This window comes from Centrocercus urophasianus, unplaced genomic scaffold (assembly GCF_019232065.1).
Source record: "Centrocercus urophasianus isolate 14NV4802_14NV808 unplaced genomic scaffold, USGS_Curo_1.0 seq_16, whole genome shotgun sequence".
Classification (NCBI taxonomy): domain Eukaryota; kingdom Metazoa; phylum Chordata; class Aves; order Galliformes; family Phasianidae; genus Centrocercus; species Centrocercus urophasianus.
Window position 1 is genome coordinate 29568448 of NW_024884711.1, and position 18864 is coordinate 29587311.

The following is an 18864-nucleotide window of genomic DNA, read 5'->3' on the forward strand; positions in this document are numbered from 1 at the left end:
TTCAGAGTTCCTTCATTGATGTGTCGCCTCAATGGAAATCTGACAATACCATTTCAATACTTAGAATACTTAAAAGAACAGTTGCCTATTCTTAGACATGCAGTCTAATTGTCTTCAATTAGCAACAATTCATAACATCTATTTCCAACTATTTGAAGATTCATGTCCTGGAATTTTATTTTCTTTTTTCTCGTCAAAGCCCATTATTTAACTTTTAAAGTAAATACAGTGATAAGTTAAGTGTTGTGTGAGCTATTCAGAAAGAGCAGTCAGGCTGCCCAGGGAGGTGGTGAAGTCACTGTCCCTGGAGGTGTTCAAGAAACACATGAATGTGGCACTGAGGGGACATGGTTAGTGGGCATGGTGGAGATAGGTGGATGACTGGACTAGGTGATCTTAGGCTCTTTTCCAACCTTAATAATTCCATGATTTTAATGCTATGTAATATTCAGTGGATGCAAGGACTGGGAGAAAGTGACCAAAACTAAAGCTGTTGAAATCTAACTGCCGTCTGTCTGCGTGGTCTATAGTAATTTGCTCTGGTGATATCTTTCTTACAGAGAAACTAATGGTTTCTCTACAGTGTAGTGTTGTGCAGCAGCAGAGTTCATCACTGGATGCCAGAAGTTTTTTTCACTGCTTTGTTTCAAATACAGCCTTATAGGTGGTAAAACTGCATTCATTATTGTCTGCGTTTTGGATGGAATTGAAAAAATTACTTGAAAGAAGAACATTCTTTCATATAAATTTGACAGAAGCTCTTATTCCTAACCTAAATTAAGGAGCATATGTAAGCATGGGACTCTCAAAGTTAATTTTCCCTTCACGTATGAGATTGCATCATCATTGAATCATGATGCCTTATCTCAGTGTGAGATAACTTTGTTTCATGGTTTTTTTTTTTTCAGTGTTATTTGCACATATGCATTTGGCTAGTATCCCAGCTAGAAGTTTGAATGCATCTTGGAGCATAATGCAGCTCACACAGTTACATCATACTTCCTAGGTTGAGAGCACACCTAGCATATTTGAAGTCATTACTTGTTAAGGGAGAGCAGTTGTTGAGAAACAGCCTTGTGACATTTGGACTGTATTTCAGAGTGACTTATGGAATGGATGTCTAATAAGAATTTGACAAGTAATGAACACCAAAAGTGTAAAGAAGGCTTAATCTTCAGCTGTGCTGAGCTCTCATGAGCAATGTATGCACACAGCACACATGAGAACACTTATTCTAATATCACACTAATTGTAGTGAGAAGAGTATGAAAATATTCAATATGTCATCAGAAAATTTACCTCATAAAAACAGTAAGAAAATATTTTCTTTACAAGCACAGTAAAATGGCAGCTCAGCACTGAGGATTGCTTCAGGTAAAAAATAATTTATTTTCCCATAATAATAAGTATTCCCTTCAAATCAACCTTCAAACGAAGGTTGACAACAATAAATTCTCATAGTTGGTACAAAAAATCTTGGAAAATCTGCTGCTGTAAAAGCTGTACTTCTCAATAGAATAGACGTGCTTCTTATTTCGTCTATGTTCAGTAGTTGGGCCAAACTGTACTTACAGAGGAGTAAATGGAAATTATTCTTATTTCCCAAAAGTACCTGGAAAGTAAGGGGGGGGAGAATGGGAAGGAAAAAAAGAATCCAAAACTTTGTATTTAAACATCAGCTACTTAATTAATTTTCTGTTGCTTCTTAAAATAGTAATGGGCATGTTGTCTGCTTTCTCCCTGCTTATTTTTTTCATATGTTAATATGTTTCTGCTTCATTTCATTTCTAAACATTTTAATTTTCTTCAGTTCGTGGAGTATATTGTGAAACAGGTAGAATGAACCAAACTCCTTAAACAGATCTGTCAGAATGAAGACTCTTCAGTATCTATTCTTACCAATAAAGCATTTATTTATAACTGGCAAATTTGTGGAACAATCCTGTGATTTCATTTCCACAGTAATGCATATTCAAAAATATGAAGACTGGAAAAATCACTGTTCTTCAGTGTACCAAAGGATCTTAAGCTGCTCAGGCCAACTTTATTCTAGTTTTTTCTAGTCACATTGTAAATTTGCAATAATTTTTGTAGCAGAAAACTGACAACATTTTGATTTAAATATTTCACAGTTAATAACTTTGGATGAGGAAAAAGTTGACTTTAAAGATGAATCCTGAGGTTTAATCTCTAACCTCGGATTTTTATTTGTTTTCACGGTTTTAGATATTCAGAAAAGTAGAGATGATTGTAGCTATTCCTACTGGGAATCAACAGCTATGATGGTCTCTGTCTTTCTGCTGATTACCAAGTTATTGGGAGTCAGTAGCTAGGGTAAAATATCCACAGATGCTGCTTTCCAACCTGTAATATTAGTTTTCTTCAGCAGAGAGAGTTGGCAATAACCAGCCTTTAAATAATGTTTTGCTTGCGGAACAATCTTAAAGGAGGGCTATTGTCCTGTATGGCTACTTGATTACAAAAATAGGTCTTGGAAATGTTTGTTGTACTTTGGGCACTGTTGTTTATTTCTTTGCTGCAAGATCACTTCTTACCCTTTCTGAATGGTCTCCTTTATTCTTGTTGTTTTTTGTTTTTTTTTTTTTCCTTTATTTAAAAAAAAAAAAAAGATGAAGGCTTGTACGTTGGCTTCCATTGTAAGCTACTTCTTCACACAGATGCATACTCTATATGGAAGAACTGTTTCTGCTTTTTTTTTCCTGTATAGCTCTCTACATTTGTTTATCTGTGGTATTTAAAAAATAATAATTTATTTAAAGACTAATTTTTAAGTAGTTTGGATAATCTCAGCATATCCAAATTCTGACTTTGACAGAAATTTTCAGAATCTCCTATGCTTGGATTTTTAGGCATGTAGTCATTTTTCTATAAAAGATTTCAGAAATTCACTTTTTTGTGCTAAATAAGAGCCAGTGATTTGCATGATTTAGAGTGAAAACTGATTGCAGTGGAATGGCATGCAGATTATTTTGAGTGTTGGCATCTCAGCTTTGTCATCAAAAATAGCCAGATATTGCCAAGACTTTGACTGTCACCTGAACCATGAACTTGATTGCTGAGCTGGATACATATTCTGGCTGCAGAATTTCGTGAACCACTAGAACAATCTCACGTATTACATGTCGGATTTGTATATTTTCTCTCTGAATTTGCTGTGACATGGACATGGCAGCAACCGCTGTCATTTTAAAGACTGCAAAAAAATTTCCATAAATATTATGTATGGATGGCAAATTCTCTCTGAATGGCAAATGTACCTTAAAATAATGTTTTGGAGATTTAAAGTGAAACTGTTGTAAAACGATAGCTATTAGGAATGTTATAGATGCTCCCTAAAAGGCTATTCTAATGAATTGCATTTAGAAAACTTAAAATTCTTCTTAAGGTGTTGGCTCTGAGTACTACTTACCATTTTGTTATTATATGGTAGTTGTTACATGAGCTTAATAGTCACCTCACTTTGAAAGCAGTCATAAATTTTGCTGTAGATTTCACTGTGTGGTTACAGGAATGGTATGGTTAGGATTTGGAGATGGAGAAAATTATGGTATGTATTTACCTTGCCAAATGCTCTTGGTTGGAGGCAGAAATATATTCTGTAACACATTTGTAATTTGTAGTTTTGTTCTTGACCACTCGCAATTTTTCTGCACTCTGAGTAGCAGCAGAACTCTGTATTTCAAGTATGAATTTTATATAACACTAAGATGCATTTTTCATTCTGATCTTTATTTGCTGTGTTCCCCCCCTCCCCTTTTAGGAGGATACAGATCATAATTATTATACTTCAAGGACATATGGCCCATATGATTCTACCAGCCGGGATTTGTGGGTCAATATAGACCAAATGGAGAAAGACAAAGTAAAGATTCACGGGATCCTCTCCAATACCCATCGACAAGCAGCAGTAAGTTGTAATACTCTTTTTTACTGACATGGATGTCTTTCAGCTGTGAGTGATAAAACAGTGCTAAGTATCAAAATACTCCTGTTTAGAACTTCATTTTTGAATTTTAGTTAAAATTCTGAACAGTGTTGCTATCAAAAGATTTCAAGTTGTGTTTTTGTACTTGATGTAAAAGTCCTTCAGAAATGCCTTTAAGATATATTTATATATGTATTGTTTTTAAGCTTAGATCTCGAACTATCTAACAGTGAACTAGTTACATTGCTGAAGTCAGAGATGTTACTGTTATTTTCATTAGAGACAGAACTGGGCTGAGAAATAAATTGCTGAAATTTTACATCTTCCATTGAATGTATTTGTGTTGACACTTCCATTTTGTATGACATGTTTCACTAACTTTTTCTACTATGAGAATTTATAAAAATCATTCATATGACAGATAGAAACAGAAGCAATACATGTGATCCATGCCAATAACAAATAAATATAGAAAAGAGTGTATCATTTGTTGCTGTTTTTGGGAGTTGTTTTTTGTCTGTTTGCTTGTTTCAACATATAGTGGTATTAAACTGAGCAGAAACAGGAATTTAATTTGATTTTTTTCTCAGCTTTGAAACTGTTTTCTGTTATATCCCTGGTACTAGCCAGGTGACTGTCTCAGGGGGATGTAAGTGACAGCAAGAAGAAATACCCCAGTATTTAATTCTGAACACAAAAAAGCAGACTAGGTTAGAATTTGTGTAACAGAGAGCCCAAATCATAAAATTTCCTCACAGTATAAAAGACTGGAAGAAGCCAGGGATAATACAAATGAAGGGCTTAGGGAATTATGTATCTTTGGAGTAGATTTAATAACACACTAACTTAGGTATTTTCTAAGACAGTTTGTTTTTAAAGGGTGGTGACTGAACAGAGAAAGGTACCAAAAAGTGTCCCAAGACCTTGCTTTTTGTCACCTGGGATTCTGGTACTTGAGAGATAGAATGGAAACATGCAAAAAAAAAAAAAAAAAAAAAAAATTAAAAAAAAAATACAGGAGTTAAAAAATACCTGTTCAAGCTTAAATATATATATATTAATTATCAGGCCTGGGACCTAAATTTTAACTTGTGTTAATAATTACTGAAGATAACTCCCTCCGCACTCTCTTTCTAAGCATTTTTGTTTCCACTTGGTTCATGAGATTCCTTGCTTCAGAATGTTAATTCCAAGAAGGATCTTTTGTTCAACTATCATTCTAGAGGTTTAAAATGAAGTAATGCTTCTGGGCAGGATGTGGGATTGATGTGGAGCATGGTAGAGGGGAACCTAGTACCTCAGACTCCTGAGCATGAGGGCTTTGATTTACTCTCCCTATAGCAAGTAGCTGTTAAATATTAATCTGTAAAATATTCCTCAAATCTTGTTAGTTCTTTAATACTCTATTACATTATTTAATTGTCTATACTAAGTACCTATTATGTTGTTATAATTTAGGGCATTAGTTTTTGATTGAAATCAATGGGAGATCTATATCTGATTTGAGTGGGCATAGGCTCAAGTCTTTATCTATTACAAACATTATCGTTATGCTAATATCTTTACAGCCATTTAGAGGACTGTGAAAGACAACTGTGCTCCCTTAAAAGCATTTTAATGTTTATTGTGTTATTCAGAGGGTTAATGCTAATAGAAGAAAAGGGATAATACTGTTTAAAGGATAGAGAGAAGTTCTGGTCATTTTTAACATGATCGTGGAAATTATGTGAGGAAAAGCAAGGACATAATCTGAGTGGAACATATAAATGAACATAGCATACAACTTCCCAGTAATGAAAACTTCAGAATGTGTTTTAATTTCAATTTTCTTTTTTGTTTTGTTTTCTTTTGTGTATACCATTGTGATTAAATATTTGGTTATGTATACATATTTACATACTTACAAAAGATGTCATTAAAAACTACTCATTCCAGTTAACACAATGCAAATTAATTCTGTATTCTTATTTTTGAAAAAGAGGCTAATCTTGTCAAAATACTATCTTCTATTTAAGTGGAAAGAAAATCTGGTTTAAAGTTGCTGTAAATCTTCAGCTGTTAATTTCTACTAAATAATTCTGTAAATGTTTCTGGTAGATGTAAATATAATTCTTACTGCGATAATAAATACTCTATTATTATTATTTAAAAAAAAAAACCCTAAGATAGTAGTTACTTTGTCTTGTTTTTTGTTTTTTTGTGTGTGTTTTTTTTCTTTAATTTTAATAAATTATTGACTATTTCCCTTTCTTAAGTGGACACATGAAAGCTTAGGGATGAGGGACAGTCAACAACAATGCTTTTTCACAACACTTTTTCTGTAGTAACTCCTTTTAAATGCCAAATAGTAAAGAGCCACAGGCCACTATGCAAGTGGTATCTTTCTATGGGATATAATATTTAAGCCATGAAAACAACTTAGTAGAAGTTCAGCAGTTCTTTCTGTCAAGACTGCTGGTATGCTCATAGTTGAAGTACATAGAACACCAAGTGGTAATTGAGTGGCTACAGAAGCTAACAAGTTTTGGGAGAGCAGTAGAATAGATGAGAAAGGAGAAAGCGGAGACGGAAAATAAGTGTGAATTTGAATGGTACTTTATGAAGACCTTAGGTGAGGAGAAATCTGTTCTCTAAATCTCTAAATCACAGTTCTCTGCTATGATGTCAGCTGATACAGGATAGATTGACAGAGGAATGAAGTTCCTTTCCCCCCTCCCCCTTCTTTTTTTTTTATTATTTTGCGGTAAGTTTGCTAGTACTGTTGTTGCTTTGTTTCTTTATAAATAATTTCAGGTCCTTGTTAGTAAGCAGGTCTGCGAAGTTGATGAGGAAACTCTTTTCCACTTTTCATCAGATAAACAACCAGGTAGCAGCAAGGTGTCAGGGAGAGCATCTGAATCTGAAGGAGCATGTGGCTGAGGAGTAAACCACCTGCTGCCAAAGGGATCAGGCATTCTGCAAGACTTGTATAGCGATGGCTCTTCTTAGCAAAGAGGTTTAAAAATAATTTTAAAATCAACGCATCTTTCTAATTTCATTCTCATGAAGTAGTTATTATGTCTGTTTTATTTTCTAAAGTCTTCAGTTTTGAATCTTCGCTGCTTTCAGGTTTTTAAGTGCCAGAATTGTTCCTAGTTAGCTATTGCCAATTTCAAATTTAGAATAATGAGGCTTCAGTAAAAAATCAAAAGCAATGATTGAAATAGGTATTTGAAGTGGAGGACTCTTCATTTTGTTTTCTGCACAATATTGATTTTATTTTCTGGTGTTATTCCTTTCAGAGAGTGAATCTGTCCTTTGATTTTCCATTTTATGGCCATTTTCTACGTGAGATTACAGTGGCAACTGGGGGTAAGTGGCTTTCTAACCATTTACTTTGAGTAATTTGAGAAGAGTTTCTTGCAGTTATTTAAAATCCCTTTTTTTCTCCTACATATGTCAAGAGAAACTGCTGCATTTATTTCTTGTTTTCCAGAAGAAGAAAATAGCAAAATATCAGTATAATGGAAAACCTCAAGCTACTCAAGTTTAACTGTTATAAAACCTTTTCAGTAGAATACTATAGTATTAATGGCTTTCTATTTAAGTATTCCAGTTGTGTGTCTATGTCTGTAGCATTTGCACTTGTAGAGATAGTGCTGGAACCAAGACAAGTAGGGAAAACTTAGTGTGTTTGGACTGCATGAGACAGAGGATTTTCTATGTGATAAAGAGAAATGCTGACGGAAGTATGTAGCTTGTCCTTTATCAGACAAGCTTGTTGTTGGGTGTGGCTGTGGTGCTATGTAGAGTCTACTGCAATACCATGGTAGGTGAGAGGTATGATGCAGCCTAACCTCCTAGTCCTGTAGCTCTGTACGCCACTGGTGGCTCATGGCTGGGGTCTTGTCTTCCACCACCTCTGGCTGCTGTTTTTGCAGATCTCCTATTGTACGGACAGCCTCAACACTTTCTTAATGCAATTCCCCTCCTGCCCATGCTCCTTGAAGGAGTATGGAGATGGAAGAGGAGATCAGAGGAAAATTAAATAATATGGAAGAAATCAAATAAGCAAATAGAGGAGTAAAGATCAGAAGGTAGAAAAAAGAGAGGCAGAAGGAAGCATGCAGAGAATCACAATATCCTCTCGTCTCTAACATGTTCAGCAGGTTCACAAATTCTAGCTGATGGAGCTCTGCTGAGAGATATAAGAGGACAAGAAACAAATATAGAAGTTCCTGTTGCCAGAACTAATCCTAGTCCCTGGTTAAGTTTTCTCCTTCCGATGTCGTGTGTAATCAAATGTGTCACTGGAGCTCTGAGCAGGGAAGGTACACCTAAAAATTTCAGGGGGGGGACAGAAACCAGAGCTTCAACAAGAGTAGGAGTGCAGGTTGCTGACTGACACTGTATTAAGGTCTCCATTTTTGTTTCCAAAGTAGAAGAATAGAATAGGTGAACAGAGTTGAAAAAAGTCCAATATTAAATGGTCAATTTACAGTCAAAAATTTAAAAAAAAAAAAAAAAAAAAGCAGAATTATAGGTTGACTTCAGTATCAAGGCATTTTCTTCTTGGCCAGCAATGTTCTTGATGCTGAGATAGATCAGATGAGCTATAAACAACTGATTGTAATGCTGGGGATTGCCTAAATACCATTCTACACTTCTCATGTTTTGGCACTTGATCAATGACATGTAGTTCCATATCCTGTACTAGAGGAGTTCAATTTCTTGTGGTGTGAAAGAATGCAGTGGATGGGTGCTGCACAACTAAAGCAGCAGCAGTAGGAAGAATGTTCATTCTGTAAATGTTCCCTAATTCTTACTGCTGAATTTGATTCATGGAAGCATTTGAAGTTCCCTCTTCAAGTAATTTCTCTATTACCAGTCTTAACTTTTAATAGAAGTCCTGAATCTTTACCACTTGTGTCATTAAAATGCTACATTCATCAGGTCTACCAACTGCTCCCAAAGACCTGAGAGTAAAATGAAGCTCCCAAGAAGAAATGCGTAATAGTAATTTGTGAGGAAAAAAATTTCGTGTAGAGAATTTCAAAATAAATAAAGAAATAAATACTTGCAGGCATATGTGCTTAACTGAAGTTTGCAACACTCCTTTCTGTTGCTATTAAAGGTAATGGAACTCTGAATGATAGTTCTGCTTTTTGTTTTTCTCTGCTTCTACTAAGTGCGATACTACTGCGGTGAATAGATTATGGATTAATGTGATGCTAAATGGGACTTTAACATCAGTCCCTTTACTAAAGGCTGTTGACATTAGCACAGAGATACTGCTGTTTCTCATGTGTCACTCATTATTTTAAAAACTCAAAATTACATATGAAAAAGTAAGAACTTCAATGTTCACTCTTGATAAAGCTCTGTAACTGTAAGTCATCCTGTCCTTTCACAACAGGATGCAATTTAGGCAACTTTAAGACTTTAAAGAATTGGAGGAAAAGACAGGCCTACATCAGTCAGAACTCTCTGATAAATGTTTTGCTTTTGTTCTATTTGAAATTTTTGTTACAGTAACTTTTTTGTGATTCAGCATGTCTTATATCAAAGTCACAGAATGGCTAGGTAGGAAAAAATCTCTGGGTCTATCTGTTCCAACCCCTGCTCAGGCAGACACCCAGAGCAGGTCACCGTCCAGGTGACTTTGCAAGATCTTCAAGGAGGAGGCTCCACAACCTCTCTGGGCAACCCAGGCTCAGGCACTCTCTCAGTATAGAAGTACTTCCTGATGTTTAGAGACAGAACCTCCTGTGTTCCAGTTTTTGCCCATTGCCTCTTGTCCGGGCACCATTGAAAAGAGCCTGGCTCCATCCTCTTTGTACCCTCCCTTCAGGTACTTATATGCATTGATTAGATGCCTGAAACTCCTCCAGTCCAATTTTCTCCCCCTCTCCTGATAGGAAATGTGCTTCCTTGATCATTTTGGTGGCCTTATGTAAGGCAATCTTGATTATGTCCATGTCTCCCTTGTATTGGGATTTCCAGAACTGAAGGCAGTACCCAGGGACAGCCTCACCAATGGAGTAGAGGGGAAGTATCACCTCTTTTGACCTGCCTTTCTTGGCTGGCTTTTGGCTAATACAGTCAAGAGTGCCATTCACCTTTGTAAAGGTGAATGCACCTTGCTGACTCGCATTCAGCTTAATGTCCACCAGGACCCCCAGGTACCTTTCTGCAGAGCCACTTTCCAGCTGGGTGGCTACCAACAAGTGCTAGTGCCTGGAGCTGTTCCTGTCTAGGTACAAGACTGTTCATTTCTCCTTGTTGAATTTCATGGGATTTTTGTTTGCCCCACCTTTCCAGGCTGCTGTACCTTAAAAGTAAATGGTAAGGATAGCCTCCAAGTGCTTTTTAAACTGTATGGTCTACTGTTTCTTAGCAGCTAACATTTTTACAGTGGCATTTCCATTATTGGAGTTTTGGAAGACTTTCAGAGGTTATTATGGAGTAAAAAAGAATGACAAAGTTAACATGTACAGATCCCATATGTCAGATGTACGCTTCTTGGAGAACGAGATGGGATTAATTATGTTAATGATAACACTTCAAACTGTTTTTATCTCCAGCCACAAATTAAATAACCTTGTTAAGAGGAAAATTGAGGACAATGGCACATTAAATCCCTGACGCAATAGAAGTGGTTTCTTCCATTCTTCATGTAGGTTGCATAGTGGTGTAGTTTCCAAGTTACTTAAGATGACTTTGAAATTGTTGAGGTGTATACTCAACTTTTTTTTCTGTTTAATGAATACTTACTAAGAACGGGGATTAAAAATAGTTAATTTGAGCACTCCATTCACTGTTGTCATCAGCATATCTTTAGCAGGGCTATTTGCTTCATAATTAGAAGTTAAGACAGTTTGTAGTATTCTTATTAATTTAATTAGTGATTTGTGGTTCCTTGGGATGTGGACATCTCCCCAGGTTTTCATATACTCTGTTTTTAAAACATCTTCTTGTTCTCTTGTGACTTTCATTTGTAAGAATGGAAATGCAATAGTGGATTTGTCATTAAAAAGAAAGCCATGTGTAATTACCTAAGAATCAGAGTTTTTCTCATAAGTAGCTATCAGCTAGTTCTGTTGTGTTTTTTTTGTTTTTTTTTTTTTGTTTGGTTTTTTTTTTGTTGTTGTTTATTATTTTAAGATTTCCAGAGCTGTTTCTGCTAAATTTTCTGTCTTTAGGGAGCTTTTCTAGGCTGATCCATAGAATTCTGTCATGACTTGAAATTTCTGACACTTAAATCGTTTGTTTTGATCCATCTGTCACATTTTATTCCCAAACAAAATGAGTTTTGCAAAATAGAAGTCAGTGCAAGTATTAACATGCTGATTATTACTGTATGCATGGTTGAATGGTTCTCTAGCAAATTCATCTCAGTTAATTATGATATTGTTATCAAAATGAATTGAAAGAAATTGTTACTTCTTGAATGTGAGTTCCTAAAATTTTAAGTGTAATTACTTTCAGCAAACAAAAAATGGAAATTAGATCTGAGCTAAATCCTGAAGTTAATTTTTCCACTTAACCTTAACTTGGCCAAGTAACTATTAATTTCCAAGTTGAAACTGCAGTGAAACATTGAAGCTTAGTTTGCTCTGGTATGTAAATGTATGGATTCCAACAAGATGAACTGTACCAGAATGAGAGGCTTTTAATGGTCAGAGGGCAGAATAAGTGTGAAGTTCACCTTTGGAGTTGCAGCAGTGTATTAAGGAGCCAGGAACCCCATGAACTGAATGGGATGAAATATACTTACAAAGCATGTACTGTCAGGAAGTGAACATTAACATAAAAGCAGTTGATTACTATTTAGTGAAGGTAAGTAAAAGGGCTAAGTGACACCGTTATTGCCTTGTGAAAGTTTAGCTGATGATGGGTTGATCACAGATAGTTGTGGAAGGGACACTTAAAGTGCATAGGGTCTGAAATAAGTCTGCCATGAGCTATGTCATAGTCTGCAAATTTACAAGTCAAATGAATAAATTATATACAAAGGAAACAAATCATCTAGCTGTATTGACTTCTATATCCGTGTTGATCAACCTAAACTCATGTACAGCCAGGAGAGACATAATATAGTCAGCAGCCTATGAATACCAAAGACAGACACTTCAAGGAGTTTGGTTGAGTTACATCCCGTGTTCAATTCTCTCTGTTTTGTTTACTCTCTCTCTTTTATATGTATGTATGCATGTGTGTGTCTGTATATGCTGCTCTGAAATTAGTGCCTCCTATTTATTATGTTGCCCCCACAACCTCAGAGGCAGGTGTTGGTGGTATGGCAGTAGAGAATGAACCTTTCTGACAGTTTTCCGTTACATTCTGTTGCTGTGTGATGGATGGCAGCAGGGAAGCATTTTGACAAAACGGCATCTGACCTTGGAGTACATTTGAAGTAAAAGTGTGGAATCGAATTCCTCCATGTGGAAAAAAATTGCACCCATAAACACTTGTTGATGCTTCTGAAAACCAATGACTGGATGTGAGAGTAGTGGGGTAGTAGGTGGTGCATTTCAACTGTAATAACAGCAACCATGGGGAACCTCCACTGATGCAGATATTTATGAATGTAGCATATGGGTTCTTGTTTGTGACTGGCAAAAATGCACAGCTAACATTACTGACTACATTGAAAAGTAGTGTTATTGAGCTTTTAGTATCTGTTGTAGTTTCCATGAAAATAGGAGGCATTACTTACATATACACAGAAGTTGCTCTGAATGTGATACTACAGAGAGGCATTCTGAGATGAGGAGCTCAGATGTAGATGTTTACGTTTTGGATGTATTAAGGTGGGTTAATGAACTATTGAGTTATTTTACCAGCTAGCATGAAGGCAGCTTCAAAACTGTACACCTAACCCATGCAGTAGCAAAAACATAAATGCAAATCAGGAAAAAATATGAAACAAACAATTCAAAGTTTTTGCAGAGAAAAATACTATTCAAAGTGTTCTTCATAGGCAGGCATTTTATGTAGGAATTGCAACGAGTAAGTTCTTTTAGAAAGCTTGTCAGATGCTAAAACAAAGGTAGATAAAAAGGCGCCTTGTAGGCAATTGAAATAGCCCTGAAAATATTTCAGATGTTTGATATGGCCAGGGATGTCAAATACAGTATGTATTGGACAAACATAGCTAAGGATGACAGAGGACTGATGCAGAGTCATAGCAGAAGGAGCAAAAAACGTGCAGTATGTTTTGAAGTAGGGTAAGGATGGGCTGTTTATACACCAACCATGTATTTCCTCACTTCTGTAGCTTATTGCTCAGAGTTCTGGAAATTAGGCAGCTTGTCAGACACTTCCAGAGTATCCAACATACCCAAAGCCTTGATGCATCTCAGCAGAGCAGTCAGCTATTCCAGGCTGAGATTTTTGAGACAATGACTCCTTGTCATCTTGTGGGGAGTACCCCTGAGACTGGGGATTCATTGTCGTGTAGTCTGGATGAAGCTGAAGCAAGCAGTTACATTTGTAAAGACTATGTTGTGAAAAGTTGCCAATAAAATAACAGCAGCAGTACTAATGTTTGATAAATGAGGCTTTGATGGAGGAACATCCTGAAGCAGTAGGCTTTGACATTATTTGTAATAAGCATTAATACTACCATTAGTAAAGGCAGGATTATTGGACAAAATGAAATTACAATATTAAATCTCACTGTGATCAAATAAATGCTAGCAATTTTCTGAAACTGAAATCAAGAATTCTTTGTATGGTCATGCCTAACATCAGTTTGTGTCTTTAAAAATATTTGTATTTATTAAAGAGGGGATCTAAGGTGACACTGCTCAGCCTTTCATCAAAACTGAAGATGTTTTACCTGCTACTGACCCAAAGTGACCTTACAGACACTGAAAATATTGAAATCCATTTTCCTTTGAAACCTGCTGTTATCAGAGCTTGCATCACTGAGCCACTGCGAGGCACCTGAGTGCAGTTTCTCAACAGCTCACCAGCTGGAACAACAGGTTCACAGTCATCTTTTATTCCCATGAGAAAGACTCATGTTTATTCCAGTATCAGACTGTTAAGAAGTGTGTGTATGATTTGTAACAGCAAAGGGAAAAATTTGAGTTAGCTAGCTAGTTAGCTGCTTAAATGTGTAATTTTTATATGTTATGAAGATTCTTTAGGACATGGAGTGAGTAAACAAAAAATGGTATCCACGTTTAACTGTTCTTTTCCTAGACACCCCAGGAGGAATGCTATGAAAAATAATTGCCAAACTGGAGAGAATTCTAATGTAATTTTGTATCATGTTTTGCAACACTTTATTTTCAGGGAGTAAGAAAATGGAAAAAGGATACCTACGCTGCAGGAATAGGATAAAAGGCTGAGGTTGCACTGCCTGAGCTCCATCTTTCTGTTTTGTCCCCCTGAGCAATAGCTCTGAGCAGGAAGGAAATCTGTCTTCCTGGGTGGTGAGCTAGAAGATGTAGAGAATGTCACTGTAGTGAGTGGAGCATGTTATTACAGCCTGACAGAAATTTCTGGTTGTTCTGCTGCTCTGATCTCTTCAACAAAGGAGTCTCCAGGAAATGTGTTCACGCTTAATGAGGAGCAATTTGATAACAAAACTCAACCTATGGGTGACAGCTGTTAAATGGTAAGGGTGATATAAAGCAGGGTGTGTATCACAGTGTTTCTGGCCAAAATCAGCGACTATGACTACCATGTGCCTGTTGCAGGGGATCCTACTTGCCATCACCAGCAGGCAGCTTGCTCTGAAGGACTGTGGAAAGTTGCCTGTTGACTGCAGAGATCCATTCAGATAATTGCCCTTTTTAGCTCCTTACATCCTTTCTTTTTCTGAAGTATTGTATTACGATGCAGCTGTTAATATTTCTTCCTCCCTGTACAACTTTCTTTGTCTTTCACTCCTGGGACTAAGTGTCCCCTTTGGAACCACCTTTCTGTAAGGGCCTACCTTTCTATCATACCCTAGAAACTCTGCTTTGTCTTGCTTTCCATCAGCAAATTCTATTTCTGTAACTGCCCTTACGCTTTTTCTGTACAAGTTAGACCAGAAACAGTTAGGGCAAAGATAATGATAAGCTTTGGGGGAGAAAAAAAATCCATATGCTTTGACATCACTCTGACCTTGACACACAAAGGCATTTGCCAGATTTGAACAGTGAAGTTTATTGGAAGTAGTTACACAGAAGTAGTAAGAAAACTTAAAATGACTACGCTTGTATTTGACTATGAGACTTTGATTCATAGAATGACAGATAATTAACCAACACATTTGTCTACATGGAATGTCAAACAAATATTTAAATAATCTTGCAGATCGGATAATAATAACTTCCATGGCTTAATGTTAAGGTAAATAGCCTACAGGATAGCCAGCTGAACAGCAGGGAATTAGTAGGTATATGCAGTGTCTAAGATAAAATTCTACAATAAAGAGTGGATTTATAGCAGCCATATCTTATGTTGTCTTATTAGTAACATTACAAGGATTCAATAATACTGTGTTTTTACATAATAGTAAAAATTTTTAATGCATGACCATCCTGCATCTCCCACTAAATATAGTGTTTATTTGGTCCATTATCTGAGTTTAAAAAGTAAACTTCATTTTGCTGCAGATCCAATAGACTTTGTAAAATCTGCTGTGGATATCCAGCCTCATAAAGTTTTATGTAGTTTTATTTTGTATTTTCTACCCTTATAGCTCTTTTATATCCTATTCTTAATGTATAAGGTAGATTATCAAACACTGCAACCCCCAGTGGAAAAGTCATTTATGAAAATAAAAAATTATTTCCAAACCAAGACTCACCAATCGAAATCTCATGAGAATAGTGGATGAGATATTTGATTTCTAATTAGAGTAGGAAATTTCTTATGAAGAATGGGAAATTACAGAACTGTAAAGGTTAGAAGGAATCTCTAGTCCAACCTCCTCGGTTAGAACAGTTTCCCTACAGTACACAGTAATCTACAATAGGTTGCACAAAAAAATATCCAGACAAAGTTTGAATGTCTCCAGGGAAGAAGATTCCAAAACCTCTCTGGGCAGCCTGTTTCAGTGCTCTGATGCCGTCCAAGTACAGATTTCTTTTTTTCTCATGCTCAGGTGAAGCTTCCTGTGTTTCAGTTTTTGTACATTGCCCCTCGTGCTGTTGCTAGGTACCACCAAAACAGGCCTTTTCTTGCTATGATACAGTGTTGCATCTGAGTCATAGAATGGATTTGGTTGGAGGGGTAGTTCTAACCCACTTGCAATTTGCAGGGTATCCAGCCACCAGATCAGGCTGCCCAGGTTGCTGTCTAGTCTGGCCTTGAGCATTTCCAGAGTTGGGGCAGCAACAGCCTATATAAAAAATCAGTTTCAGTGTCTCACCACCCTCTGAGTAAAAAATCTGTTCCTAACATCTAACTTAAATCTTTCCCCTTTTAAAGCTTTGTCCTATCAGACAGTGTAAAAAATCAGTTCCCCTCCTGTTTGTAAGTTCCTTTCAAGTAGTGGAGTAAATGGTATTTTGTTGTTGAAGTCTTGGACCTCATTAAGCGTGCTTGGTCCATAAAGCCAAGTATCGTAAAATATTCTATATGTCTAATTCACAAAGTAAAACACACACATATATATATATATATATATATATATATATATATATATATATATATGCTGGCAGTTGGTCTCAAACTTTTAAAATATTTTTTCAAATGAGATCTTTCAAAGCATGGATGAGTTAGAGATCAGTTGGGCTGAGAAATGTGTTGAATATGCAGCTCGTAATCAGTATAACTTATTTCATACAAGGACTACACTAAATTGCAATTTTTAGTAAGAGGTGGCGCATTATTATTTTGAATTCTTTCCAGTTACAATTTAAGTCTATTCTTTTCCAAAAAGTTAATGTACAGCCTTGACTAAAGCTTGGTTCTTTGTCCTCTTAAATAAGATTTGTTTTTAGAAAGCTCAGTTCCTAATAATAGCAATTAAATACAAAGATCTGTCACAAGCTTTTCAGTCTGTTGGTCCCATGTGCATTAGAGTGAAGGCTCTGTAGTTTCTCAGAGGAAGGCTTCTGTAAATGGAAGATTAAGACTTTGAGTGTGAAATCATACATGTTATGTGATGCTATTGCTGGCAGGCACCATATAACAGTGCTGATAGCTCACAACAACCAGGAGGCTTTGTCTCCTTTGTCTGTCTGTACCTGTAATAAATATATGTTCTTAATCCTAATATGATGATGGAATTTCTATTTTCTCTTATATTTATGGTTAATTCTATGGACTCCTGCATTGACTGGTTTGTCTGACTCATGAAGCCATTTGGCTTCATTTCTCACTCAGAGAATCTAATTTTATTTAAGTAATAAGGGGAAAGAATTACAAAAATCCTTGAAACAAAGTGTTTCCAACTTAGAATATCTTGGAAGATAAGTTTATTTTTTACCTCTTTTTTGTGTTTCAAGCTTACTAATTCATTGGGCCACTGGCAGTTTGTTCAAAGCAATTGTAGCAGAAGTGTGGAGATTCTGTTTGCTTTCTGTGCAGTAAATCAGCTTGTTGTTGTCTTAAATAAAATTTTGAAATCTTAGAGAGGTTTAATTAAAATCAATGAAGGATTTAAAAATGAATACTGAAATCATTGCTGGAGAAATATAATTAGCAAAACAAATTGTGTCCTAAAACATTTCCAGAGCAGCCTGTGCCAATCCTTGGCACAGAGGGACCCAGTGCCAATCCTTGCTGAGGAGAAGGCTGGAAATATTCTGGGGAAGCCATAAGACGACATCAAGAAAAAAAGCTGAAGCCATCCTACTGCTGGTAGCTTGGCCCCACATTAAAAGGCTGTTTTGTCACTTAGTTTTACATGTTACCAGTAGCCTTATTAAAAAATAAATGTGATTTCTCTTCCTTGTTACTAAGCATCTGCTTTGTATCCAAAGTTACTGATTACCCATAATTTCCATTTCCTATCTGTGTTTCTGAGGTCTGCTGGAGAGCATGAAAAGAATGTGAATCAAACCATGTTAGCCTTTTTATGTTTATTACTTGACATAAAGTATTCTAATTTCCCTATTTGGGATCTGCTAATGTCAGAGGAAATGTCTACACCTATAATTTCACTAGGAACAGGCAGTATTGGGAATACAGATTCTTCTAATATCTTGATGGTACTGCATTGTGGATGTGATGGCTGTCTTCCCTTTTGGCTCCTGGAGAAATTTAAGAAAAGCCAATTGCTACTCTACATTTAAAAGAGTGTATGCAACTACTTTCTGAGTCACATTGTGAAAAATTACTTGTCCTTTTCCAGCCTCTTCATTATAATAGAATCTCTTTCTTGGCATCAACCTTGTGTCGAGGCAGTCCTTGCTAAATTCATTACCATTGCAAATTGTCAGATTGATATCAGCCAGTTGTCTGAAACAAAGGGCTTTGAAATAGGTTACCATGGATCTTTGTCAGTTTTGGCCTGGGACCTAAACTGGAATCTAAATTTCTTCCCTCACTTCTCCTTACAATTTTTGCCTTGACTCCATTCCCATCCTTTCCTCCTATCAGTCATTTGACTGAGTGACATGCCCAATCTTGAGGCTTCCTCCTGCATATGCTTGCTCCTGAGGAGATCTTTCCAGATATAAGCAGGGGAGAAGAAACATCTACGATCAGCTAGTAGATTAATTCTGTGCTGAAGTGTTGATTTTGTTATAAGACTGTCATGAACGTTTGCAGGGTTAGAAAATGGAGTGTTATTATTTTTGTAGAATGGTGACCTCAAAAGCAAGCCATTGTTTTCATGTGCTTTATTTCCACTTAATTCAAACAGCTTCTTCATGTTTCTGAGCATTGATGAGGTTATTAAAGCAGTTTTTATTTCAGGTCTGTTACCACTAAGACCATATAACAGTAATAATTCCACATATGACTTCTTTCTGGTTGTGATGTGC

At 36.3% G+C, this 18864-nt stretch overlaps 1 protein-coding gene across 1 annotated transcript in view; it reads left to right on the forward strand.

Moving 5' to 3' along the window:
* PLXDC2 (plexin domain containing 2) overlaps nucleotides 1-18864 on the forward strand; it is a 225653-nt gene that overhangs the window by 123851 nt on the left and 82938 nt on the right. Inside the window, exons 3-4 of the mRNA XM_042817552.1 lie at nucleotides 3782-3928; nucleotides 7228-7297. Of these exons, the coding sequence (XP_042673486.1) occupies nucleotides 3782-3928; nucleotides 7228-7297 (217 nt within the window). The remainder of the gene's footprint in view (nucleotides 1-3781; nucleotides 3929-7227; nucleotides 7298-18864) is intronic.